Raw genomic sequence first — 25,262 nt, forward strand, 5'->3', positions numbered from 1 at the left:
GTCCCAAGCACATGGCCCCCCGCCATAAAACCCTCGCTCAGCAATCCTCAACACTGCGTATGTTTAAATTATCACATTCTCTTTTGCTTCAACATTTTATCTATCAAAAGTCGTTAAAAGAATGTTCAACTACTATGATATACTAAGAGAAATCTAAACGATTATCATAAATTATTAAATAATGTTATTGATGAGAACTCTGTTTAACACGGAATAAATTTTAAAACATTGGACCAAATGACTTAAATCGTTTTTCAATGTCAGAGTATTTAGTTTATTAAAGAGTTATAAAAAATATTTTTTGCAAGAATTAAGATTGGTTGAAGTGGCAACAAAATTTAAAAAAAAACTCATATTTCTTAACTCACTTATTTGAATGAAGAATTAAACTTTCAACACTGCATCTTGTTGATTTCGCTACTTACATGCGTGTCGAACATTTTATCCATATCGGTTAACGCGAAATTAGGTTACAGGCTCTGAAATATTTAAAGAGCTGCAAATTTCTGACATTTCAGAAAGTGATAAAACTGCATTTTCGAAACCTTTAATTGCTTACAAGTCAGATCAAGGTCAAACTGATTTCTATAAAAATCCAACACGCACGACAAGCGTAATTACCGAGATCTTCAAAACGAATGTTTTAAATTTTAGTTACAGACTCTGATGAAAGAGTTAGGGAGGTAAAATACTTTTTTTTTCGTCGTTTTAGGTAATTGCAAAATTAAATTGAATTACTTAAGTCATTGTATGGCAAATTAATCCCTCTAACACTAACGAAAAAGTTTAAGTGCAATTTTGGAAAAGGTTTTGCGTTCTAAAGGGTATATTAATATTTTAGTCCGTCACCAATACGACATCGATATTTTACATTTCTATAGAAGACCCCGCTTTCGACCACAAGTACGATTAGGAACACACGAGAATGAGAACACGAAGGAGCTAGGCTAGTGTGCCTAGCTCGCAAGCTGGTGTCTACCCAGATACCGTTCGAATGGATTTATCATGCTGCGAGCTTTCCAGGTTGCTCGCTCGCTCGCTTGGCCGACTATCCGTTCGACGTTAATCCTCGCTTCGTTGCCTCTTTCTCATCGCGTCGCGTAGTTTTTCGATAAAAGTGCCCGAGCAACAACCACCGACCGCAACAAACCTCTTGGCATCGGCTGAGTATCGGTTGTATTCTCTAGGCTAGGGCACGGAATTAACAGCACGCAACATTCGGATCGCGAGAACTACACCTCCTCGGGCATCTCGCGCCCCTTGGTTGCCGCTTTCGGCTCAAATCACCTCAGGCGTTTGTGTGCCTGTTGCTTTATGTGTGTTTGTATGTGCAGCATTTAGACGATCATCGAGAAACGAGACGTGCGATGAGAAACAGGAGACATAGCTTTTATGATCTAAACGTTGCGTGCTGGTTTAATTCCGAGCACTGCTTTAGACGATCGCACAAAAGTCTTCGAAACTTGGGTCGCTACGCATTGGCCTTGAATCGACCCAGCGTGCATCGTTCGCGAACTTCGCTTCGCATGAAAATTCACGATCTTGAAAGGAGACGACCCGCAGACTAGAAATGGTGTAGTTTTACGAGGATCGGCTCCTCGGTGTCCGAACGGATCGTTATTTTGGCCCACTCGTTATCCACGGACGTTCCGTCCAAGCTCGTTACACGTCGTCCCCTAAACGTGCACCACGGCTTCCGAAGGAAAATACCTGTGACTTCAATGCCTCGGCTCGTCGAAAGTATCGGCAGAAAATCAAGATCAATATCCATGCTCCTAGAGCGATTCTGGGACACCCTCGAACATCTACCATACACCCACCGATAAGAGTACACCGATGTTGTATATGTACACACCGATGATGTGTAGGACCCGAGTCTACACTTAATGCTTAAGAAGATATTTCTGTGCGAATAGTAGCGAATATATTCATCAATTTCCCTGCATTTTCATTATGCTAAACTTGCCGAATACTAAAAGCGATTGATATTAAATCGACAAAATCATCCAATAATTTTCTCTAAAATGATTTTCTCTTACAATTTTGGCAGTATTAGAAAAGAAAACACGAAACCGGTCGTTTCGACCAGCACGATAGGTTTAATGTTAAATGACATGCAATGGCAGTCATAAAAACACTATGAATTTTAGTTTCAGTTATAAGTACATATTGTATAACTGTTACTTGATTACTTAGTGCATTTCGTTTTGAAATCAACAGATCCATACTTCAGTTTTTTAAAGTCTGAAACTGCAGAACTGTAGAACTGCAAAATTTAAGTAAGGCATGGTTTATTAATTTAATTTACGACGACCTAGCGAGAAACGTTCTACGAAGTTGTGTGTTAGTTTAATATACAGATGTCAAAATCTCTGTGCAGCATCACTTTAGCTGATTTAACAGGGTATGCTAGTGACAACTTCTAAAAAAATCAATTTATACTTTCTTTCATATCCTCAAATGATATAGTTTCAGAACTACAGTTTTGTAATCTTACACGCGAACTCGTAAAATTAAACATGCCTGACCACAGCGTTTATTAGAACAAACTAAATATATTTATGTAGCCCTATTTTGTAGGACTCCCGTAGAATTATTATTGAATCAAATAGTAATTAAATGTTAAATTAAATTAACTCTTTGCACCCGGGTGGTGACTCTAAGGCACCACTAAAATTATTCTTTCTTTCCAAAATAATTTTTGCAACAATAAGGATTAGATTTAAAAAAATTGTCAAGTAGTAAAACTATTGGTAGGAGTTACACGAATAAATTTTGTATGCATACAAATTTATTTTGTTAAATAGAATGCAAATATCAAGAACCAGAAAAATTATTTCAAATTTACGGTTAAAATGGCTCCGAGTGCAAAGGGTTAAATACCTCCCTAAATTCATTTATTTATGAAAATACTTAATGTGTAATTAAAATTTTTTTCGTTTAAGATGTCGTTTTCGAAAAGGTCAAGATTGAAAATGTATTCCGTTCAAATTAGATGTCTGTATATATTTTAAAAAGGTGCTAATGTATAAGAAAGAACAAAAACATGTTTATAGAAAGATTTTATTATTATTAGTTACACGTATTAGATATCAGGAAAAATGAATGCGGATCTCTGAAATTTCTCGAAAAACAAATAAATGGATTTGCTAGGGTTGCTTTCTTCTTGCCATTGATTCTTCACACTCAAATGTGTCACGTTGCGTATGTTTGAATTCGTGTGTTAAACAACAGGTTTGCGAAATCTGTCAAACTAACGGATCGCTAAATGTTACCGGGTGCTGGTACAACATGTATATTATGCGCAGTGTATTCAAGAAAAGTCGCTATCGTAGTTCAGAATTACAGATTGCCCGAAAAATGTCTAACAATTTGAAAATGGAGGGTTCCTAAGGCAATTTGAAGTAAGTTTTTCCTTTGCGAAAATTCAAATCACGGCTTTTTTCACGAGTTATTAACAAAAACTACAACCAACGAGAGACGAATATCAATAACGCGAGGTGGCTGAACCAATGAGCGGAACTGAAATTCGTCCACTCGTTGGCTCGGCTAGCTCAAAGCAGACGAGCTCATATCTTTGATCAGTGTTGATCGTTATACAATGCCTCGGAAAAATTCTTTGTAACAGAAAAAATTTCTTCAAAGAACCTAAAGAACCCCTTATTTCCTGTTAGAGACTTTTGATTAATAAGGTAATTGAAGTGAATCCTAAGTACAGTCACTTCTATTATTTGATTAGCTCCGTAACGTTTTACAAATACATCTTGCATTTACTACTGCGTTTGCAAGTTGAAATTTGTAAAGCAGAAATTGGAATTTTCAACTTTTCGAAATCCATGGTTACTAGACAACGAATTAAAATCCACAGAAGAATTATACCAACTACATTGCAAAATGAAAATGCATATCATTTTGAATCTTAATATTTTCACTTTATATTACAATACTTTAGATCACAGTTATTTGCCCTCTTTGGTCATATTACATACGTAAATCAAGTCTAACATTATCTCATATCTAATTATCTTTTAATATTTAGATCAGCCTTATAATTCATTATTGCAAAACATTTCTAGAATTATTATTTTTTCAGAAAATAACAATCTATTTTAATTATTAAATGGATCCAGCGCCCCATTTGGTAATATCAAAACGAAGATCGATTTGCGAGTTACACCATTGAAAAAAAATACAAACTTCTTCCGGTACTTAACTAAATATCACAGTACAGAAATCTCAGCTACGATGTTCTCGAGAACAAGTTTTATTCTACTTATCTTCCTTATTTTTTATAAGCCATCAATCTATGTTCGCTTGTACATATTATCTAAGCCGCATTATATCAATCGGTCAGGTTGCGGACTTTATGTATTTATTCAAAATGTAAGTAGATGGTATAGAAAGAAATTAAATGTAGGGGATAAGAACGCTATATCTACCGAGCATTTAAAGCGACTGACACGCGTTGCGTGCGTAAAAATTAGAAGATTGAATTAACTTAGACATTTCACCATTTTTGTTATACAGGGTGAGTCATATAACTTGTACATATCAAATAACTTAGAAATGACATTGTGGCGACTACCTCCGCCATTCGCCAGCAGATGGATTCCTTTCCCGCAGCTACCTAAAACCGTCCCGATTTGTATACAACCGAAACCGTCCTTACCCTTATCCCTGTCTAAGGTAGGGCCCGCTAAAAAATACCTCACTGATGAGTCCACTAGCGGGTCCGGGACGAAACAGTCTTCCCTCTCTTTTTCCCGCTCCTCGCTCCACCAAATTTCCAATTCTCTTAGCGCGCCACAGCATGTCTAATTAATAAGTGTTAGGTATAAAAATTGCAGAGTTTTAAGGGGGAGGGGATATTGTTATATTTAAATTTTCTGCACATAAGCGTAATTTTGGAAATTTCAACGTACATTTTTTAAAAGGAAAGGTATCTTTTGTCATTTTAAATAGACAATCATAAACTTATGTTAATTTACATTTAAGTGTTAATCATATTTTAGCCAGTAAATAATTTCGCCGATAATGCCAACCAGTTTACATCCTCCGGTGATTTATCATAAAATCACATTAACCCTTGAAGTTAGGATCAACATAGGTTGGTACTTTTCCCTCTCATACTCTTTCGAACTGTAATAAAAAAAAATATACCTTTCCACTTAAGTAAAAGAATGATAACCTTGAAGTCTCGAAAACCACACTATGTGTAAAAAAGAAGTGACTATGACATCACTTCAACCCTTGAGACTCTACAAGTATCGTCTTTAACACTTTTTAATTAGCTGTACAACTGAAAAGTTATTTGGAGCGTGCAAGTTATACGACTCACCTTGTATACGTACAATGGCCCGTGAAAGTGTTTTATGTACCTTATAAATGTAACAATGTTTTTCAAACTGGATCAAATGACTTGACTTTTTTTAGATAATAGTTCTCAATTTTACAATACTACAAAATTTTGACACTTCTTCGTGGAAACCGATTCACCAAATTACATTATTGGGACGTTTTATAATTAATACTTTAGAAACTCTAAACGAATTATATCTGTCCACTCCTGTAAGTCATTGCACACCAGTCATCACTACTGCTCGGTAGGTTTAATTTTATTCTTCAAGCTACGGATGTGAATCTATTTTTACGTGGTTGTGGTCGAGTGTACAGTGGTATAAATAATCATAAACCCTACGTAACTTGTACACCTTCAGTGTCAGTTATATAAAAAATTAACGATATTTGTATATTTCTACTTCCTGTAATATTTGTAAAGAGTCATTTGAAAAAGTTTTACAAGCAAGAGTATCGTATGAAATATTATAATGAAAGAGATCAAAAATCGTATACGTGTATCAAACGTATATTTACGTTCGTGTCGTACTTTTAATATTCCTCTATTGTTTCTAATCTCCCTGTGTGATCAAATAATTTCACATAAAAGACAATGTACATTAATACTACACATCATTTAGTAGAACGCCTAAGTGATAAACAAATTATAAGAAACGTTTACGTGCTGGGTCAAACTGGTCCGACTGCCGTAAACTGCACCGTGTCGCGTACCATTCCATAATCTGAAGGCTTTTGTTATTCAATAAGAATAATAAAAATACCCATTGGCAAAAAGGCATTTCAGTAAGAACTCGATAGCTGTTCGTTGCCGGGTCTAGCTTCGATAGTCTGTGTGCTCCTCGACACGCCTCTGCCTAAAAACGGGACAAAGAAGACGAACGATCCTCTACACAGCAAGCAGCCTGGATTCCAAAGAAAATACTGGAGAAAAGCGAACGTGATACCGACGCCCTCGTCATTCGTTTCTCCTGGACTGTCGCGTTTTTTATGGAATATTCGACTCCTCCCATCGAACGATTCATTCGCCGTTCGGGAACGAAGAAACTGAATACCCACTGCGTTTACCAGAACGCAATCACGACTCTATCTCTCTCTCCCCCTCTATCTCTATTTACTTCTCCCTTTCTCTTTCTTTTACTCTAGCTCTCCCTGTTTCACCCCTTTCCTTCCTCTTTCTATCTCTCTCTTTATGTTACCTCCTCCCCCCCCCCTCCTCTCTCTTCCTACCACTTTTTCTCAAGAACGGAGGGTGGCGCCATCAACGCCTCTTCTTCCGAAATGTAATCTAACGTCGAGTAGAAAGCAATAAGAAGAAGAAGAAGAGAAAAAGGCGAGAAGAAGCAAAACAGAGGAAATGGGGGAGAGGTATGACGTAGAGCAGATCGATCTCGATTGGCGAAACGATTCGACGTGACGGACAAAGATGTCCCAAGCGACGATTGTCGACGATCGCACATGTTTCTCGATCGAACCGTGAACAGAGGTGAGTCGCGGAGGAGACATTGAAAGGCGACAACAAGTTCGCTTTATAATGAATATCCGAGCATCTTTTTTTTCTTTTTTTTTTACTGGACAGCACAATTTCACGGACGGTTGGCGAAAAATCTACGGGACACCGAGCACCTGATTTCCGCACGAACAATTACGTACACGCGTAGAACGCGTAGGACCATCCAGCTCTGAACGTGTTCGCTATCGAGCCGATGACCATGGGGCGACGCAACGAAATCAACGGAATTTATGCAATGAAACGAACAGTCGAAACGTTAATATTTGTCACGGCAACATTTATCGAGAACCAGCTACATTTGACACGTGAAGCAGCGAATATCAACTCTAAACGTTCTAACAATATGAAAGTTAAATAACAGCTATGAGGCACTGCTAAAAATTGTTATATCACGTTACAAAATCACTTTTACATTATTAGATTTGTACATATTTAAAAAAAAAAAAATGTCAAATGTATTACTGTTCTATGAGTCGTAAAATGCAATAAGTTATATCAAACTGGAGTACTTGAACAAGTTCTCATGTTATTAGATTCCCAGATTTTCATATTTTCGGAATTTCGAATTTTCGAGTTCTCCGGTTTCTGATATGTTACTAATTTTAGATTTTCAAACATACCGCTTTTCCTATAGTCTGGTTTTCAGACTTTGAGATTCTTATATTTTCAGAGAGTCTAGTTTTCAGATTTTCAGATTTTCAGATTTTCAAGTTTTCAAATTCTGAAACGATCAAACTATCAAGTTTTCAAATCCTCACACTCTCAGATTTTTAGGTATTCAAATCCTCAGATTGCTAAGTTGTCAAGTTTCCAGACTATCCGGATGAGAGGTTTCCAGATCTTTAAGTTTTCAGGTTTCTATGTTTCCGGGTATTGAGGGAATAGCATGCATTTCGTTTTCGTTTTATTCGTAGGCTGAAGAAATGAAGGAACTTGTCAAGAGCGTAGGCCAGAAAGAAGGGAAAAGGTCGCGACTCGAGCGTACGCGCGCGGTTTCTGTATAGGTTGAGGGCAGACGATCGAACCCGATCGGGTATTCGCGAACGCGAGGCCGTATCGGATGGCCGATCTACCGTGAAACGATCAAAGACGAGACACGTGCCGTTGCCCGATCTATTTCTACGTCGGCCGAGCTGACTTCCCTTCTCTGTTCTGCATTCGCGTGGACGCTTCACCTCGCCTCACTTCGCCTCGCCTCGCCTCGCCTCGCCTAGCTCATCTCGACCCGTGCTATCCTCGTTTGCACTGTACTCCCTCCCCTTTGCCGTTCCCTCACTCGCCAAACATTTTCACTCTGGATCGTTGAAAAATGTTTCGCATTTCAATTCGATCGATCGGCCCTTTTTGACGCAGCTTTGTTTGCTGTTCGAATTTTTCGTTACGGATCCCCGCTCGAGCAACGCCAGTGACGCCATTGCCATTGTGAACGTGAGTGCAGCACGCAACGAAACCTCACAGTAGAACTGTCTCGCTCTGGTCAGACAGCGCAACTACTAGTTCGTGCTTACCAAACTCGTGGCCAGGTGTACAGAGTATACCGAAAATCCTGGTGTAAATAGATCTGGGGTTGTTATTATATGGAGAAACAAATTTAGAGATTTGAAATTTCATCTATAAATATTACAGTAATATTAATACAATTATAAAATCACAAAGGGTTTTCTATGCGTTTTCTAAAGACTACATGTTTCAAAATATTTTCCGTAATACATGGGCAAATAATAATGTACATTCCATCGTTATTACATTGTTAATAATAGCAGTATTATCTTGCTGAAATATCTAATAGATGGAATTAGATTTTTCACACAATGATAACGATGATTTAAGGAAAGTGAAGAATTTTTGAAATCGATAGTTTAGATAGGCAATAGGTATATTGATGGGTGAAATTTAGATAACAATTACTGTATTAATTTTTCACTGACAATAAGTACCTTATATCATTGATTCATAGGTTAGCTTATAATGCATAATCTTTTTAATTTTTTGATAGAAGTATGTAAAAATCGATCATACTGTATCAGTTATATACAGATATTGCAATCCGAAATCATCATCGTGCAGGTTATATACATCTTTCTTCAAATACAATTTATCCTATAGAAGTTACATTCATCTTTTCTTCTAACCAAATACATTCTTTCGCAAAGGAATGTTTTTTAAACAAGTATTTTTAGTTCATTGTTATATACATGCAATAAATTTTAAAACGTACATATATGATTTGCAAGAGGATGAATTTAATGTGTGAAATCTGCACAAGGGGATTGGTAAGTACATACGTGTGAATATGTCGGGGGATTAATGGAGATATACAGAATTTTCCAAAAATCGTGTGACTCTGCAATACATGTCAATACTTTCGGGGATTAATCTACACGTTAACCCTCTGGCTACGGCAGATTTTGATAACTATCGTTTGCGCAGCATATGCTAGGTCAACCGCAATCTACGCTATGATCGACAAAATTTTTCATCGGCGTGCAGTTTCCAGGTTTATATTGAAATCCGTGAAACCGTATTCGTTTCTGATAAACTTTTCTAGTCATCTATAGATGCCAGAAGTTTGCATTCTTCTGAACCATTACAGATACTTACAGTACCTTGAAAGAAAGACTACCTACAGGTGAACGCAATACTCTAGAATAGGAGTTCTTAAACATTCTTCCCGTGTTTTTTTTTATACACAAAGTAACTATTAATCCACTTTAAACGGTTGAAGAATGTTGATATAATGAAAATCAAATTATAAAATTTAGAAAGATGGTTGAATTTGAATTTGGGAAATCAGCATGTTTATATTGGGTTTAAGTTTTGTTAATTTTAAATGCAAACTTGGCTCAAGATTTTCATTTGACTTTATATTTATTCAACATTGTTATTATCTCAGAAAATCCTGTTTCGCATAAATATCTGGATAAAATAGACGCAAAATACATGGTGCCCCAAAAATGTCTAACAATACGGAAATAGGAGATACCTAAGTTCATTTGTAATAACACTGACCAATGAGAGGCAAGTATTGAATGAAGCAAGGCGACTGAACTAATAAGCAAAACTGCGCTTCGTCCGCTTGTTGGCTCGGCCACCTCGCGCCACCCGAGCTCGCCTCTCATTGGTCACTGTTTTTCGTTAATAACTCATTAACAATACCTTAAAAATAAAGTTGTTATAAAGGAAAAAGTTACTTGAAATGACCTCAGCTATCTCATATTTCCAGATTGTCAGACATTTTTGGTACACGTATAGAATGCAGAATATAGGAAGAAATATTTTAGAATTCATCATTGAAGAAGTAAGTGAATTGCTATAACGAATTTGTATATACACACAGACACGAATTTTTAGTTCAATTCGCATACAATCCAGGAATGCTTTACATACCATAGTACAGAGTTTAAAACAGTTTGAAAGATATGAAGTTATGTCTAAAATATTCTTCAGCTTTCTAATTACGGATAATCAAAGAAAATGTTTATAGTGCCTGCCTTTTGAAATCATTTCAAAACAATTGTATACGGAATGCAAGAAAATAATGTGTTCCTTCTACAAGAAGGGATGTAAAATGGGTCTCAAACTTTTTAGGGAATACCTGATCTTTTTTCAGCAAGTACGTAATTCAATGCTACGACAGCGTATAGTGGCGCGAGTTGAGTTGTAATTTGTGGACAAAACTTGTCTGCATCGATCATATGATTGTAACCAGCTAAAAAATCTTTTCTTTCTTGAACCACCTTATTCAGTTAATAGACGTTCTCCTACATTTCTTCCACTTATTTTTGTCACAAATGCATAAAATCCACAGTTTATTAATCATGAACATAAAAAAAATTAATATATGAGAAACAAAAGGATAATGTTATATCGTTTTCAATTTATTATAATTATTAAAAGCAGCTAAACATTTTCACCTATCGCATGTAATCCATATTGCAATCTACCTACAGATCTACCTATAGATCTTCATGCAGAATATACAGGTTCGGCATGAAATGTAGGAAATATAAATTAAGACTGAAACTACCGAGCCCTAAACACGACTATATTGTTCTATATATAACAATAATGAGATTTCATTTATCTAAACCTCCTACGAACTCCAATATGACTGAATAAAGGCGTTTATAATATCAGGAACTGTGTAAGGATCAGTATGTTCAAGCACTTTTTATTTTAGTTTTAAATGCATAAAATCCACGGCCTACTTGCAATTCACAAACTAATAAATATCATGTTCAAATAAAGCTTTTTACTTGTTTTATTCCGAAGTATTTACATATATATTTATGATTCACCCTGTATGCTATGAGGTATTTTCCTTCGAGATTTCGTTTTCTAAGAAAACTAATGTGAAAAATCGTCGAAAAAGCAAAACGACCTCGATTTGATGCTGCAATCAGAAGGGAGGAGTCTGTACGTAGATAAATAAATCAAGAGTATATTATATCACTTTTTTTCAAGCGAGTTCCGTTTCTGATAAGATCTGCATTAAACATTTGCCAGGCCATTAGGTATTAGTATTGTAGTCACGAACAGTAGAATAGCCAAGTTGTGGTCAGACACACCAATCAAATGTCAGGAATTATTTTCTCGATTACGATACTTGGGACACCAACATTTTATTTCACATGTTTTATTTATTTTTTCATTGTTATTATTAATAATTTATATTTTTGAGGATAGATTTTTTATATTGCTATTTAGATTGGAATTTATATTAGTTTGTTTAAACTAGCAATGAGACCTTTTGTTTGTAATTTCGTTCGCACAGAAATCAATTTTGCAAAATTTTCACTCTACACGTAGCTTATGATATGCAGCGATTAGTCGACATTTCTCAACAATTTTCGCAATCCATCCCCCATTTCTACAGCTTCGTCTGTCCTTTAATATCGAAGTATCGCAACGGTGAAAAATTAATGCGATGGTAAGATAAATAATTAATCCTTGTACAAAGTTTGTATAGTGTTCTGAATAAGCAATATAGAGTTGGATTGACCCAACGCATGGAAACAAGTCCAAAGAGTAAATTCAGTTTGTTCAACTGTTAGAACTTAAAACCATGATCGTGTATATGTATATATGATATAATTTTAATATAAATATGCTCGTGTAACATACTTCAGTCGTTACAGAATGTGCACTGAACGTGCGGCTTTATAAAAAATGGTAAACAAACGATGTAGTATAGACATACCTGTCTAAACAATTTTGTTCCTCATCGCACGCCAGCGACATCGATACGAAATGGAAATTCGTTAAAATTGCAAAGACGCATGGTACAATTTGTCCTATAAATTCCGTATGTACGATCAGTGAGAATTTTTTCGAATCATTTACCATGAACTGGAACATAATTATTTGCGAAAGAAGTGTGTAACGTGTGGAAGTAAATGTGCAACTGTAGAACGTTGGGAACAGATAAACTGTTACAATAAAATTGTATCAATTATTGTATTAATACAGATTTTATGAAACAAAAATAATCGATATTAAAAGTACCATAATTAACAGCAATTTTGTTATTCGTAGCTTTGTAGCTTCATTATGGATCAGAAAGATACAATATAATAAAGTTTTAACTCAAACTTAATAAAACCATACACAGGCTCCGTGCTCCAGATTAATTCTTTTGTAGATCATATGCTGCTTTCTGCACTCTGAATTAGCCATTTCGTAGGCCGTATTCGTCTTCTTACACCACAAATTAACCCTTTTACAGGTACTATTTAATCATGTTTAATATAAAATTAAGTCTTTCAGTCAGTTCTTAAATTAAATATGAATTTATATGCTTCGTATAAAATAGTATACCAGCACAAATAATTTATCTTCATTGATATTCGATACTTATTTAGAAGTTATTCAATTCTTTAATTTTATAAGAATTTTCTACAAATTGTTGTAAATGAATCTTATTTATGGAAGGATTATATTTCTTAACAAAAATGTAAATATGATATACGAAAAGGTTAATTTGCAGTGGAAGAAAATGAAATATGATCTACAAACGGATCAATTTAAAGCAGGAAAGGTTGAATATGATTTACAAAAGAACTAACTTTGAACCCAGGAAAAGTGAATACAATTTACAAAAGTATTAATCTGGTGTCCAAAAAGTCAAGAAGAACTTTTTAGTGCAATGAAGACGATCTATGAACAGATTAATTTTGAGTGTCAAACGTATAGAACATATTGTTTCTTCTGCATACTTAAAAATTGTGCCAAATTGATGGAAAGAACGGCTTACTATTGTTGACATTTTCAAAAATAAAGTTTTAACTAAAAACCACACAAATACAGAAACATGGTACCGTATAAGAGCCGAAACCGAGGGACATATATTGTTTCGATCGGCGGAGATTCAATCCTGAGGAGCGACAAGCGAATGAGTCTCGTAGCTGTTAAAAGCGGCGATCATTGCGTAGTAGTGGCCTTTCGAGTCCAAAGTATTATCACATGGTTCTGGCGAACGGCTCGGCTCGCATAATCTTTCGATTCTACGGCCTTTGAGCTTTGAAAGTTTTCGGGAAATACGTCTGCGGGATTAATCGGAAAAACGTTCTATTAACGGCTCTCCGTTTAACCGAAGAAGCTTCCGGAGACATTATTTCCTTTCAAGGTAGAAAAAGGGCAAGTGAAGAAGGTAGGCGGTCGGAATGACGCTCGATCTGTTCCCGTTCGCTTTCATGCGTCTCGTTAACGAGGGAGACACGCGCGAGTATGGAGCAGAGATGCAAATCCACCGCGTAATCGTATCGCCGGATTCCGAAGAGAAAGTTTCGCGACTCGAAAGCAACGACGCGAGCGGTCGTAAAATAATATGCGAGTTGAAAGAGGAAGGGTGACTTACTGCGAGGGACGAAGACGAAGAAGAAGATGAAAACAAAGAGAAAAGAGACTCCCCTCGGAACGAGTTATTTACGAGGGAAAATGAAATATCTTGGAAGGCCGCGGATTCTCGCGACAAAAGGAACGTCTTTTCCACAAAACGTGTTTTACCTCAAGAGCCGAAGAGTCGCATAGCTTTCAAAGCCGACGATATCACGATAAATATCCCGAATCGTAGTCAACCAAATTCTTTCGGCAAACACACCCCGGCTTGTCCTTGCAGCGAAATACCTCTACCGTATCCTTTAATAACACAGTTATGCCCTCGTTGACGCGACGATCGAGTCTTTAGTTGCCTAATCCGCTTCGAAATTTCAATTTTGCTCGCGCTTAATTGCTTGGAACTGAGTGAGCGACTCCACTGAAAACATCAAAGCAGGAACAGACCGTCCGATTCTTCGATCACGGAATAACATCCTCTCCGGAGCAACAGATGAGAGCTCGAATCAGCGCAAGTCGTTAGGCGTCGGGAACGATTGATTCCGTTCGAGATCGTAAATACGCGCGTCGCTTCGGGAACGATCGGCGCGAACAATTCGAACGAGACGGGTGAGATTTTCGAAGGAAATAAATGTTTAAGCTGTGAAAACAACTCACCGAGGAGTAACGGCGAACGATCGTCGGTCGATGCTGCGAGCGGCCGAGCGTTTCGGCAACGTGGAACGGCGACGCGCGAACAAGACGCGAACAGATTGCACTCCGCTCGCTGCCTAGACGCCACTGAATTTCCTTCGCGATTCCTGTTGGCCGAGTGAGCGCCACCCGAATGCTCGAACCGCCCCATCCACCCCAACCACCCAATTTACCCTAACCGCCCGTCCGACTAGCCGCGTACTACGAACGTCAACCCGCCCTCAACGAGCGTGCGCAACATTATTTATTTTCTGATAATACGGTCGATCGTGGCTGGAAAGGAATGGCAACTTTCTGTTCCGTGACGATACGTTCTGAAGCTGGCTCTCTTTCTCTCCCTCTTTCTCCCTTTCTCTCTCTCTCTCTCTCTCTCTTGCTTCCTCCCTTTCTCTTTCCCTCTGTCGGTAATCGTTCCCGAAATAGACACAAGCATGAAATTTCTCTATGGGATCGGTAGATTTCTTTGATACCGCACGGACCTGATCAGTTACTCGTATATACGTTACCAGAAAACTTGCAACAGCGGAGTCCCATTCCTCAGCGTTTACAGGACAGATGGTAAAACACGCGTGTGCTCGATTCTGCAAAGACCATCTTGGACAGCGCACCTGTTCAGTCGACTGCACGGTGTCTTTTTGTATTCAATGTTGAAAATATTACGATCTCGTTGTTGCACGAGCGATTTGCTGCAGAATGTATGAACGTTCTTCTTGTCGGTAACAGAAAACTATTCCAGGAGAAACGTTGGAAAAACAATTCCTTGGTCCGTTACGTTCACGTCCGACTGTTGGATCCTTGTAAGCACAAAATACGACCGACTACGGGAGACAAACAAAACAAACAATGCCCACATAAATATTGTTTTACGTACCATTTATGTGCTTTAGTTCTAATGTTGGAGAACTCAAAGAATGAGACGGCTAATATTTGTTTTCAATCATTTATTGCATAAATATATAAATATATATATTTATTTTTATATTAAATATATAAATATATAAATATATATACATATATTTATATCACGATTAATGTGAAAACATTGTTTCCGCGTAACAAGGAAAAGTGAGCGTAACGAGTCGAATGGAAAACGCGACGAGAGGACGTTGAAACGCTTTAAACAAGACTATAATTTAACAAACACGTTCCTTCATCTGTTCTACACGCAAAGTGTCTACTAGCGACAGCCGATACCTCCCCAACGTTCGACCGCGAAGAATGTAGATTCTGTCACCGTGATCGTCGTCTTCGTCGTGATCATTGTCGAAATCGTTACGAATGCTTTTCGCTGTCTTCATAACATATGAAAAATATACACGTGTATGTATATAATAGATACATCTGTCTGAAATTTCTAAGAAATAAAATTGTTAAAACTAGTATCAAGATTAATCAGTTCGTGTATAGAGCGGGGAGAGGAGCGATTAGAAGCAGCGCGCGTAGCCGCGTGCTCTTACAAAAACGGACCCTGACTCCTCCCGATCTGTTATAATTACTATTCAGGGTAAGAAATAAGATCGCGTAACGTAATCGTTTGTGTTGTTTTCTTTTTCCTCAACATTTTTTATATTTGATTGAAACTCACTTTCGTCGAAGCGTTTTTCGTAACAAAATTACACGGAGAACGGATGGAGCATACGAACGAATGCCTTCTACGAGATATGTCTCGATGCAATAGAAATGACGCGACGTTACAGCAGTATAGATTACCGATGCAAATAGGCAACGGGTGTGATGCTCTGAACGCACTTTCCTTCGTTTCTCCGTGGTTTCGTGTGCAGACTCCGCGCTTAATATTTACATCATTCCCTAATTTCTTCGGTTTTGCTCCACGTTTATGGCAAGTACGAAATGTCCGTCGCCTGTCCGATTCGGACCCAGAAGGCGAAGAGGAAGGAGAAGAGCAAGATAGTGTCGTGATTTCGTTAATGATTCGTTCGCGCGCTCGAAACAAAAAATTCGTTTATGATCTCGAGGAAAACGCGCGTCGACGATTAAAACAGCGAATCGACGCGCGAACAGTGTCCACGTTCTTTCTCGAGCGGGAAAAGAGGGGAACAACAAAGAAAAGAGAAGAGGAATCGCGACGCGTATGTACTTAGCGTTAAATTTAACTTGAGAGAAGGAAAGTACGGGTGGTAGAATAGAACAAGAGTGAAAGAAACTTAACAACCGGCGATCGTTAACCCTTACTCTACCGTGATACCTAACAATAACCGTTCGAAGAGATACTAAACAGTAACGATACGATCGTTCGAACGGCTGTTTCCTGCTATTCCCAGGAAACCGCGAGTCGATCGGCGAAAGGCATGTACGATCCGATCGTCGTTCTTATAATCATAATCATAATCATAATCTTTATCGTTGTGCGCACATACAAGTAACAAGGGCGAACATTGTACACGTCGAAGGGAAAAGGTCGAAAGTGAAGAACAGAAAAGCAGTTCCCGCGGCGAGCCGTTTGCGTGTTTCCTCGGGAATAATAAATAATCGGAGAAAATAGAACAAACAAATCATTTGACGAACAATGCTGGACAAGATTGAAAGATGAAACGCAAGGCACGGGCGCGTTTTATTAGTTTGCGAGAACGCTGATTCTTAAGAGGCTCGCGGTTCGATTTTTGGATTTTCTATCACCAGGGTAATTTCGCAAACTGCCCTTTGTCTTCAATTCGACAAAAGACGACGAAGGAGCGAAACGGCAGATAGTATTAGTATCGTATAGGTTGCCAAACGCCGGTGGTCTCATCTCGGCGGTAATAATGAGGTCTGTTGTCCCGGAAGACGGTCACGGCTGGAAACTGATTGTCCTGGATGTACTTCAGCGTCGCGCGCACCTGAAACCAATGAAAACGGTTTGAATTGTTGGTCGTCTCGGATCAAGAGGAAACTGCGAGAATGAAAGACTTCTACGAGCCTTACAAAAGGGTTACCTACCTGTGACACAAAATGTGGCGGTTCCACTTCCGGCGAAGTCGAGAGGTGTTGCAGAATAAACTGATCGGATTGTGCTAACCAAAGATCCACCCCCCGCAGAGGATCGTAGTTAAATGGACCGATCCGCAGCAATCCAAGCGTGCAGTCATAAACGTCTAGGACCTGCGTGGAAATTAAACAAACTTTTCAACTTGCTTCTCGATTATGACTCTGTCAGAAATCGGACATTACAGCGCGTTGCATAAATGCAGCCCCGCCTAGATTTTTAGTTGTTTTAGAGATTAGAGTACGCATGCGACGAAATCTATGTCAACTGAACTGTGAAATGTAATTAATTTCTTAATAATTTTAATAAATTGATAATAGTTGAATAATATTTTTAAATTCCTTGGTTGTTTTCACTATTCCGTGCTTCGTCAACTTGCTTGTGTCACGAACGTATAAAATCCGTAGTTTAACGATGAGCAATGCATGCCAGTAGAATTCTATCGAAATTTTCTGTCAGCACTAGCAACTATATACTATAATTAAAATTTTAGTTACCAATTTGTTATAAAATACGTTTAATGAAGCTAATTATTTCTATAGTTATACGACTACATCGTTTCCTTTGGAAAGGTAATTTCGATGAGACTTAATATAAAGTTCGTTCTTCCTCATAGTGTTTCACCTCGTGTATATGATTATCTTTGCATTCTTACTCTAATGTCAAAAATAGCCTAAAAAGTAGGTGATGCTATTATTGTGCACTGCACTGTGTTTAAACACACATACGCACCTGTTGGCCTCCGGTCAAATGCCTAGCGGATCGTAGCGCTTGATCGGGACCTTTGTCAGGGAAGGTGGCGGGGAAAATTTCACCGGTTTTCACGTTCAAACCGATGCCATAGATCACCGGCCAGTGAATCCCGCCTCTCACGGTGGTGTTCAGCTCGCCCACGCAGCACAGAGTCAGATCGATTTCCACCGGTTGCTTGTGAAACGCCACTACAAGCAAAAAAACAAACCGTTTTCCCATCTGAATGATTCACTTACTGTTGCCCGAAACGCTTAAGGTGGAGCAACTGTTCATCGAATTATAACCGTGGAAACTTTTTCATAGTTTTACAGTTTTGAACATTGTGATCACTTAAATTAATCTATTTATCTATTTATGCATTTATAATTTTCTATATTATGTAAGAAAATATACTATATTACTATACACAACATCAAAAAAATATACTAAAGTATACTATTTATATTATATTATACAGTATATTATTAAATCTAATATATGGAATATATTACTGAATATTTTTTTTGTGCGGTTTTTTTTCTGCGGTCCCTATTTACCGCACAAAAACAGGTTTAACTGTACATATGTATACGCTACCTTTGTCAAAAAGCGTCGAAATGTCATTTAACTGTCGGTACAACCGAATGGGGACACTGTAACATACTATAACCTTGACATAACTCCACAAATGAAAATCTAGTAGGAACAGTTCTGAAGGTCGTAGTGGAGAGTAATGAAAAAACTGATAACACGGACGATGTTTACAAATACGGTGGTGATTTTCGAGCATAACGAGCGTTTACAATGTTATCCGTTGAACTTGGTCGACTATTTTTTTTTCTGCAATTCCCAAATTTTTAAATTGAAATGTTGAAAGTATTCTTAACATTAAATAAGAATGCATGTACCTCATGGTAGTTTAAAAAAATAAAGTTAAATTACGATTTCGCATTAATTCCCAGTCAAATCGAAAATAACTAGTAGTTTGTACTACCAAGATTGGTACCGAACGGCGTATGATCAGTGTATTCGGATGACTACCGGGTAAACATTAGAATTCTGAACTACGATGGCAACGCGACGCAATGCACAGCTGCAAATACAATACAATATACATAATAGGTGTCACCCTGCAGACGCGTCACGTCGCTGTGCGGGACTTCCGTGCATGCATCGCCTGCCTCTATTGCTTGCGTAGCGACTTTTTCTGAATACGCTACACACGATACATATGTTGTACTAGCAGTCATTAACGTTAAATTATGCCATGCCAAAGCTGTGTACCAGCAGACGGCAATATGTTAAAAAAGGAAAATCGATGTCTATATGTAATTTTTTTAAAGCGCTATGCAACAGCCTGGCTAGGATACGCTTGTGCAAAACAAGAATGCAACTTGGGATTACGTAAATAATATGTATGTACTTTCAATGTTCTCTGATTAACATTGTTTCCAATGATAAGCTATTCAATACGTACGTTCCAGATGAATTTAATAAGATCGTGACCATTATTTCTCCTGTTACTACTCTTCGTTACTTAAATAATTTATTAAATGGAATGTATTGTAACAATTTGAAAAAAATGACTATAAAAAACACCTTGTAATAAAATTATTTTATAAATTTTTACATGAACTGCGTAATCGTGATGTTATACACATATAAGTGTGACAATGACTGAGAACATGTTAACTAATATTGTATACAAATCATTTATACTTAATTTGTAAATCGGTATTATAAATGTCCAGAATTCTTAAAAACTGTAGTCGTGCGATAGCTATGTTATTCAATGTATTTTGAGTAGCAACTAAACTAAACTAAAATGGCTAAATGAGATATCAAAATATAAAGATATTTAAAAAATTTGAGAATATTGCTATCTTCTTTTCAATGTATTAAAATTATTAATTTCTGTTTCTTACAAATTAATCAAATTTTAAGGTTTTATTACTTTGCATGAAGATCCGCAATATATTGCATATTCCTTCTTTTGTGTCCGAAAAAAGGTAATTCTTCAGGTAACTTGAAATAACTTTATCCATACCATAGTTATCGAGTACGGGTTCATTTCTATCGCAATGCAAGATGGTCAGTACTTGGTGGTGCAATCGGATGGGGTGTGATTCAACGTACAAAAGAAAGACAAAAATGTAGGATAACATTTCTTTATTTAGGGGTCCGTTTACGAGGAAAATTAATTTGAATAATAATACTATAAAATAGGAATAAATTGAAACATCTGATCATGGTATACCAATTCTACTTCTTATTTCGTACTCAATTCTACGTCATACAACTCATTTTCCTTAAAAACGTTAAATAAAAAACTGTTATTCTTTTTTTCGACTTGTTTTTCACGTGTCATTTCTTTCGGTTGCATAGAAAGTTACTGATCAACCTGTATATACGGACAAACTGATTTTACCAGAGTGTTTAGAATGTAAAAAACATTCAAATATCGTCAACGAGGATCAATTTTTACGATCTTTAATTACGATTTAACCGTGCAGCAAAATATGTTGGAGGTATTCGCTCTTTTTAACATAAGACTCCATAATTTTCACAAAATAAATCACTCACAGAGAACGAATAAGTAAACAATCGCATGACAGACGAAAACAAAAGCTGTCGAGTGAAATATGAAACGTAACTGTTACGTTTATTTTAGTGAAAGTATTTTCTTAATATCTCCAAAATAAGTAAGCAGTAGTAAACAAAATTTTGTACGCAGGTTTCATTCCTCCTTACCCTCAATTACTCAAAATATCAATTCAATGTGTCGATCGATCATCTTGTTTCTTTCATCGCAGCTCTATCATAAACGCGCGCTTGTGATAGTCTAAAGCTTATGAGCCGGTGCGATAGTGAACTCAACTTACAAAGAATGTTGCAGAACAATTCCTCCGAATAATTCCTAGGATCGGAGTAGCCACCAACCAATTGAAGTTCCAGACGACCCTCCGGAAAACCAAGAGCCAGTTCGGTTACCTTTTGGACCATCGCCGTTGCAGCATCCTCGGATCCAGCCCCGTCAAGATGCGCAAACGCCGCAGCACCCGAACCTGCGATCACATCAAGCAATCTATTACTGAAGCCCATTTACACGAAGACAAACCGAGTTGAGCTAATTCAATTTGCCAATTTAATTGAATTGCATTTCAATCACATAATAATTCAGTTACATAATCCAAACTTTCCAGTTAATTCAATTACTAATTATTTCAGTAAGGAGCACAATTCAAATTATATTTAATTTAAATATGATGTGATTGAAATACATTTCTTCAACTTATAGCCCAGACATTTCAAGAAATGAATTACATATATCTCAATTACAAGCAAGAAATTTTATATATAATATATAATAAAACATTTCTTGCAGAGAATAACCTCTCAAAAATGTCGGTAGAATTTATCATTTTTTATCATTTTTTAATTAAAACACCCTGTACACATGGAGTTCATTTAAATAAAATTCATATAAACGAAATTCAACTGTGCACTACATATGTAAATTAGACAAAAACGATAGATATATTAAGGCTATTTCAATAAAAATATTAATACAAGGCTCGGAATTATCGGCACGCAACACAAGGATCGTGGTGGTTACGTCGCGCAAGTAATAGAGGCAGTTGACAAATGGGCGGGAGTCCCGTACAAAGGCATACCGCGTCAACCGCATGAAGATTATAATTTTAAGCTATCATCAAACATTGTAATGAGGAGCTTGTGACCTCGACAGGTAAAATAAATATTGCATTACGCATCGCGATCATAATTCAGAATTGCGTCGTCTGTTTCCTTGCAAAACTTATTTACGCGGCCACATTACCCCTGACTCTCTTCAAGTGTCTTCCAATCGGCTCTTTTTGCTATATAAATGCGTGTGCGCGTGTTGCTTTATGTATGAACATGTAGGGTTTAAGCAACCACGGGTGAGCGAGACGCGCAACGGGATCATGAGGCGTAGTCCTCGCAATTCTTATGTTGCGTGCCGATCATTCCGAGCCCTGCAATCATAAATACTTGTGCCCCTTCAGCAATCATAAAACCGCTTGCCTACCGCATTCTCCGGTAATAAGTTACTTATCAAACACGTTAGTACGAAATTTACTAAAAACATTGATTATTTTGATGTGTCAAATAATATTCTCTGTACTTAAAAGTAATGGATAATTACATTATACAGTAATGGAGAATAAAGCTTTACTATTGTTATTTAGTTTATTTTAAATTTCCCTTAATTCCCCATTACATTTACTTACAAACGAATATTACTTTACACTGCAAACCGATCAATGTTTTTAGAAAATGCTAAAGATAGTATTCACCAACGTATGGAAATAATAAAGATGTTCAACTTTTCAGTCAACGCACAAAATTTTCTTAATGTATTCTTACGGAATAAATAAAAAGTTTTCGTTCCGATATTAATGGCTTCTTCATATGTATGAAAGGTAGACTGTAGATTTTACACATTAATAATAAACGTAAAGAGATTAAAATAATTAAAAAATCAAAAGTGTATATAGCTCTTTCGCATTGCAATTAATGTAGATAAGTTTTATTCTGCATAAAGATCCGTGATTTGATGCTAATTTTAATTATCACATTGCTCTTTATCGTTGATGACAGTTCGAATCATGGAACTTAATTATATTTCTCTTGACCATAAAAAGTATTCCCTCTAGGGATACTAAAACTCTCGGTCTGCGGAACTCAGATCCATTTAGACCTAGATCACAGATATTATTTGTTGCTGATAAATAATTAAAATGTTCACACATTTTATTATGGTCAGAGTTGGGCAAAAAGTTACCTATTAATGATTAACGGTTATGATACATAGCAATTATAACGTCAAACATGTTTATGATTATTGCTAAGTGATCAAGTAAAAGTAATCGTTGGTTATGATTATCACAGTAATCATTAATCATGTAACGATTAACTTTTTTGATTGGGTTTAACCGAAAGATCTGATACTGTAGTAGTTAGTAATAATACTGAACATTTTTTTAGAAAATCTGCCACCAAAAATATTTTGAATATTATAAAGGAAGCTAATATTATAAAGGAACTACATTTGACAAATATAATTGTACCACCTTGGATTTCTTTTGTAACCTATAATACTTTTACGTTTAATTCTAAATCTTTTCCGATTTTAAAGTCCCGAATGTCAGAAATGATATACAATAAACTTAAGTTTTCTGTAAACTTACAGCATTCATTTGTTCGTTACACTTATGTTACTGTCTGATCATCAATTACGAACCTATTGTACTTTCTTTTCCTTGTAATAATGGATTTTGATATATACATACTAAATAAATAAATAAATAAATAAATAAATAAATAAATAAATGAATGAATGAATGAATGAATGAATGAATGAATGAATGAATGAATAAATAAATAATAATAAACACAAAGACTACAAACTCTTCTGAAAACAAAACTAAACTCAAGAAACCTATTCAAAGCAGTAAACACATTCGCTATACCAATCCTCACATATTCATTTGGCATCATAACATGGTCCAATACCGATTTTTAAAATATTAACATAATAACAAAAACACGACTAACGAAATACAGAAATCTACATGCAAATGTAACAAAGACAGAATCAGAGTAGCCCGGGATCGAGGAGGTAGAGGCCTGATAGATATCCACATACTACACACAAAACAGATCAAGTCACTCAGAAAATACTTCCACAGTAAACAAATATCACACTACAAAGCCATAACAGTAGCTGACAAAAATTATACTCCATTAGATCTAGCAAAGCAGACACATTAACAGTAATCCATAATAGACTAGATATAACAGTGCAAGACAAGAAGGAAAAGGTTATCTACCTCTTAGACATATCGATCCCAAGTGATAAAAATATAATAAACAAATACAAAGAAAAAATAGAAAGGTATGAAGACCTCAAAATTGAAATACGAAGAATATGGAAACAAAAAAAAGTACTACCGTTCATTATATCAGTCACAGGCATCACTCCACATTCATTCACAGAAAACGTAGTTAAATTAAATTTAAAGAAAAAGACACACATGCGCATCCAAAACGCAATAATATCAAAAATATGTCAAATAGTTCGGTCGTTCCTACAACTAGAAACACACAATAGAATAAAAGAACGGTTAGACTTGGCTCCAAATCTGTCAATCGAATTACAACCCAGATGTAACACTGAAGAAAAAAGAGATAATAATAATAATAATAATAATAATAATAATAATAAAATTATAATATGAAAACATTAGAAAATTGAGCCCTTTTCATAAAATCCCACATTACTAACTTACAATGTTACATCAGATACCCGAGTATTCGCGAAATATACTTTGTTCTAATCACTGAAGAAAAAAGAGATAATAATAATAATAATAATAATAATAATAATAATAATAATAATAAAATTATAATATGAAAACATTAGAAAATTGAGCCCTTTTCATAAAATCCCACATTACTAACTTACAATGTTACATCAGATACCCGAGTATTCGCGAAATATACTTTGTTCTAATCCAGAGACGTTGAACTTGTTACTCCCGAAATTTCATAGCAATAGTGGTAGATCCAAGTTAAAACCGGCTCCAAAAAGAAAATAAATCGCATAAGTGAAAGTGTGATCCAAAGCCTATGGGGTCGATGATATCCAGTTTCCGTGCCAATTATCAATGTCCGTGCCTCTGGATTAAAAACGTATGGAGAAAGGAAATTTTTATACATAAAACTTGTTTTTCTATACGTTTTTAATGTAGGATATGGAAACTAAGACATCTACCCTAGTTAATTATCGTGCACTGCCTTTACTGTGTCGCAGACATGAACAATGAGACTCTTTGGAGCTTCCGAAGTTTACCTTGAGAACGTTGTTCGAGTGTCAATGATGTCACAGAAAAAGGTATTAACAAAAATATTAACCGAATCTTTTAATTTAGTATCTCGCTAATATTTTCTCAGTAAACGTTATTGCTTGTATTGCTCGTTATTGCATATTGAACACATTGATTACATATTGATTGGTTTTAGTCATTTTTGCTTCAATTAAACCTTTACGCCAGAATTGTTTAACACCTCACCCATCTAGGCAGCGATTTTCATCCCAGGACAAATACC

General features: G+C 36.3%; 2 protein-coding genes across 5 annotated transcripts in view; both read right to left on the reverse strand.

Annotated features, from left to right (window-relative positions):
• LOC144470872 (GTP-binding protein Di-Ras2) overlaps positions 1 to 15,136 on the reverse strand; it is an 83,137-nt gene extending 68,001 nt beyond the window's left edge. Inside the window, exon 1 of the mRNA XM_078182457.1 lies at positions 14,360 to 15,136. The gene's annotated coding sequence lies outside the window, so the exon portion shown is untranslated. The remainder of the gene's footprint in view (positions 1 to 14,359) is intronic.
• Positions 15,137 to 15,507: 371 nt separating this feature from the next.
• Ntan1 (N-terminal amidohydrolase 1) overlaps positions 15,508 to 25,262 on the reverse strand; it is a 59,165-nt gene continuing 49,410 nt past the window's right edge. For all 4 annotated transcript variants that reach the window (XM_078182453.1, XM_078182454.1, XM_078182456.1 and 1 more), the window contains 4 exons: positions 20,993 to 21,175; positions 18,111 to 18,319; positions 17,333 to 17,494; positions 15,508 to 17,232 (listed from right to left, as the gene is read on the reverse strand). In XM_078182453.1, coding sequence (XP_078038579.1) covers positions 17,107 to 17,232; positions 17,333 to 17,494; positions 18,111 to 18,319; positions 20,993 to 21,175 — 680 coding nt within the window. In that variant the 3' untranslated portion in view covers positions 15,508 to 17,106. The remainder of the gene's footprint in view (positions 17,233 to 17,332; positions 17,495 to 18,110; positions 18,320 to 20,992; positions 21,176 to 25,262) is intronic.

Source organism: Augochlora pura, chromosome 6, assembly GCF_028453695.1.
Source record: "Augochlora pura isolate Apur16 chromosome 6, APUR_v2.2.1, whole genome shotgun sequence".
NCBI lineage: Eukaryota > Metazoa > Arthropoda > Insecta > Hymenoptera > Halictidae > Augochlora > Augochlora pura.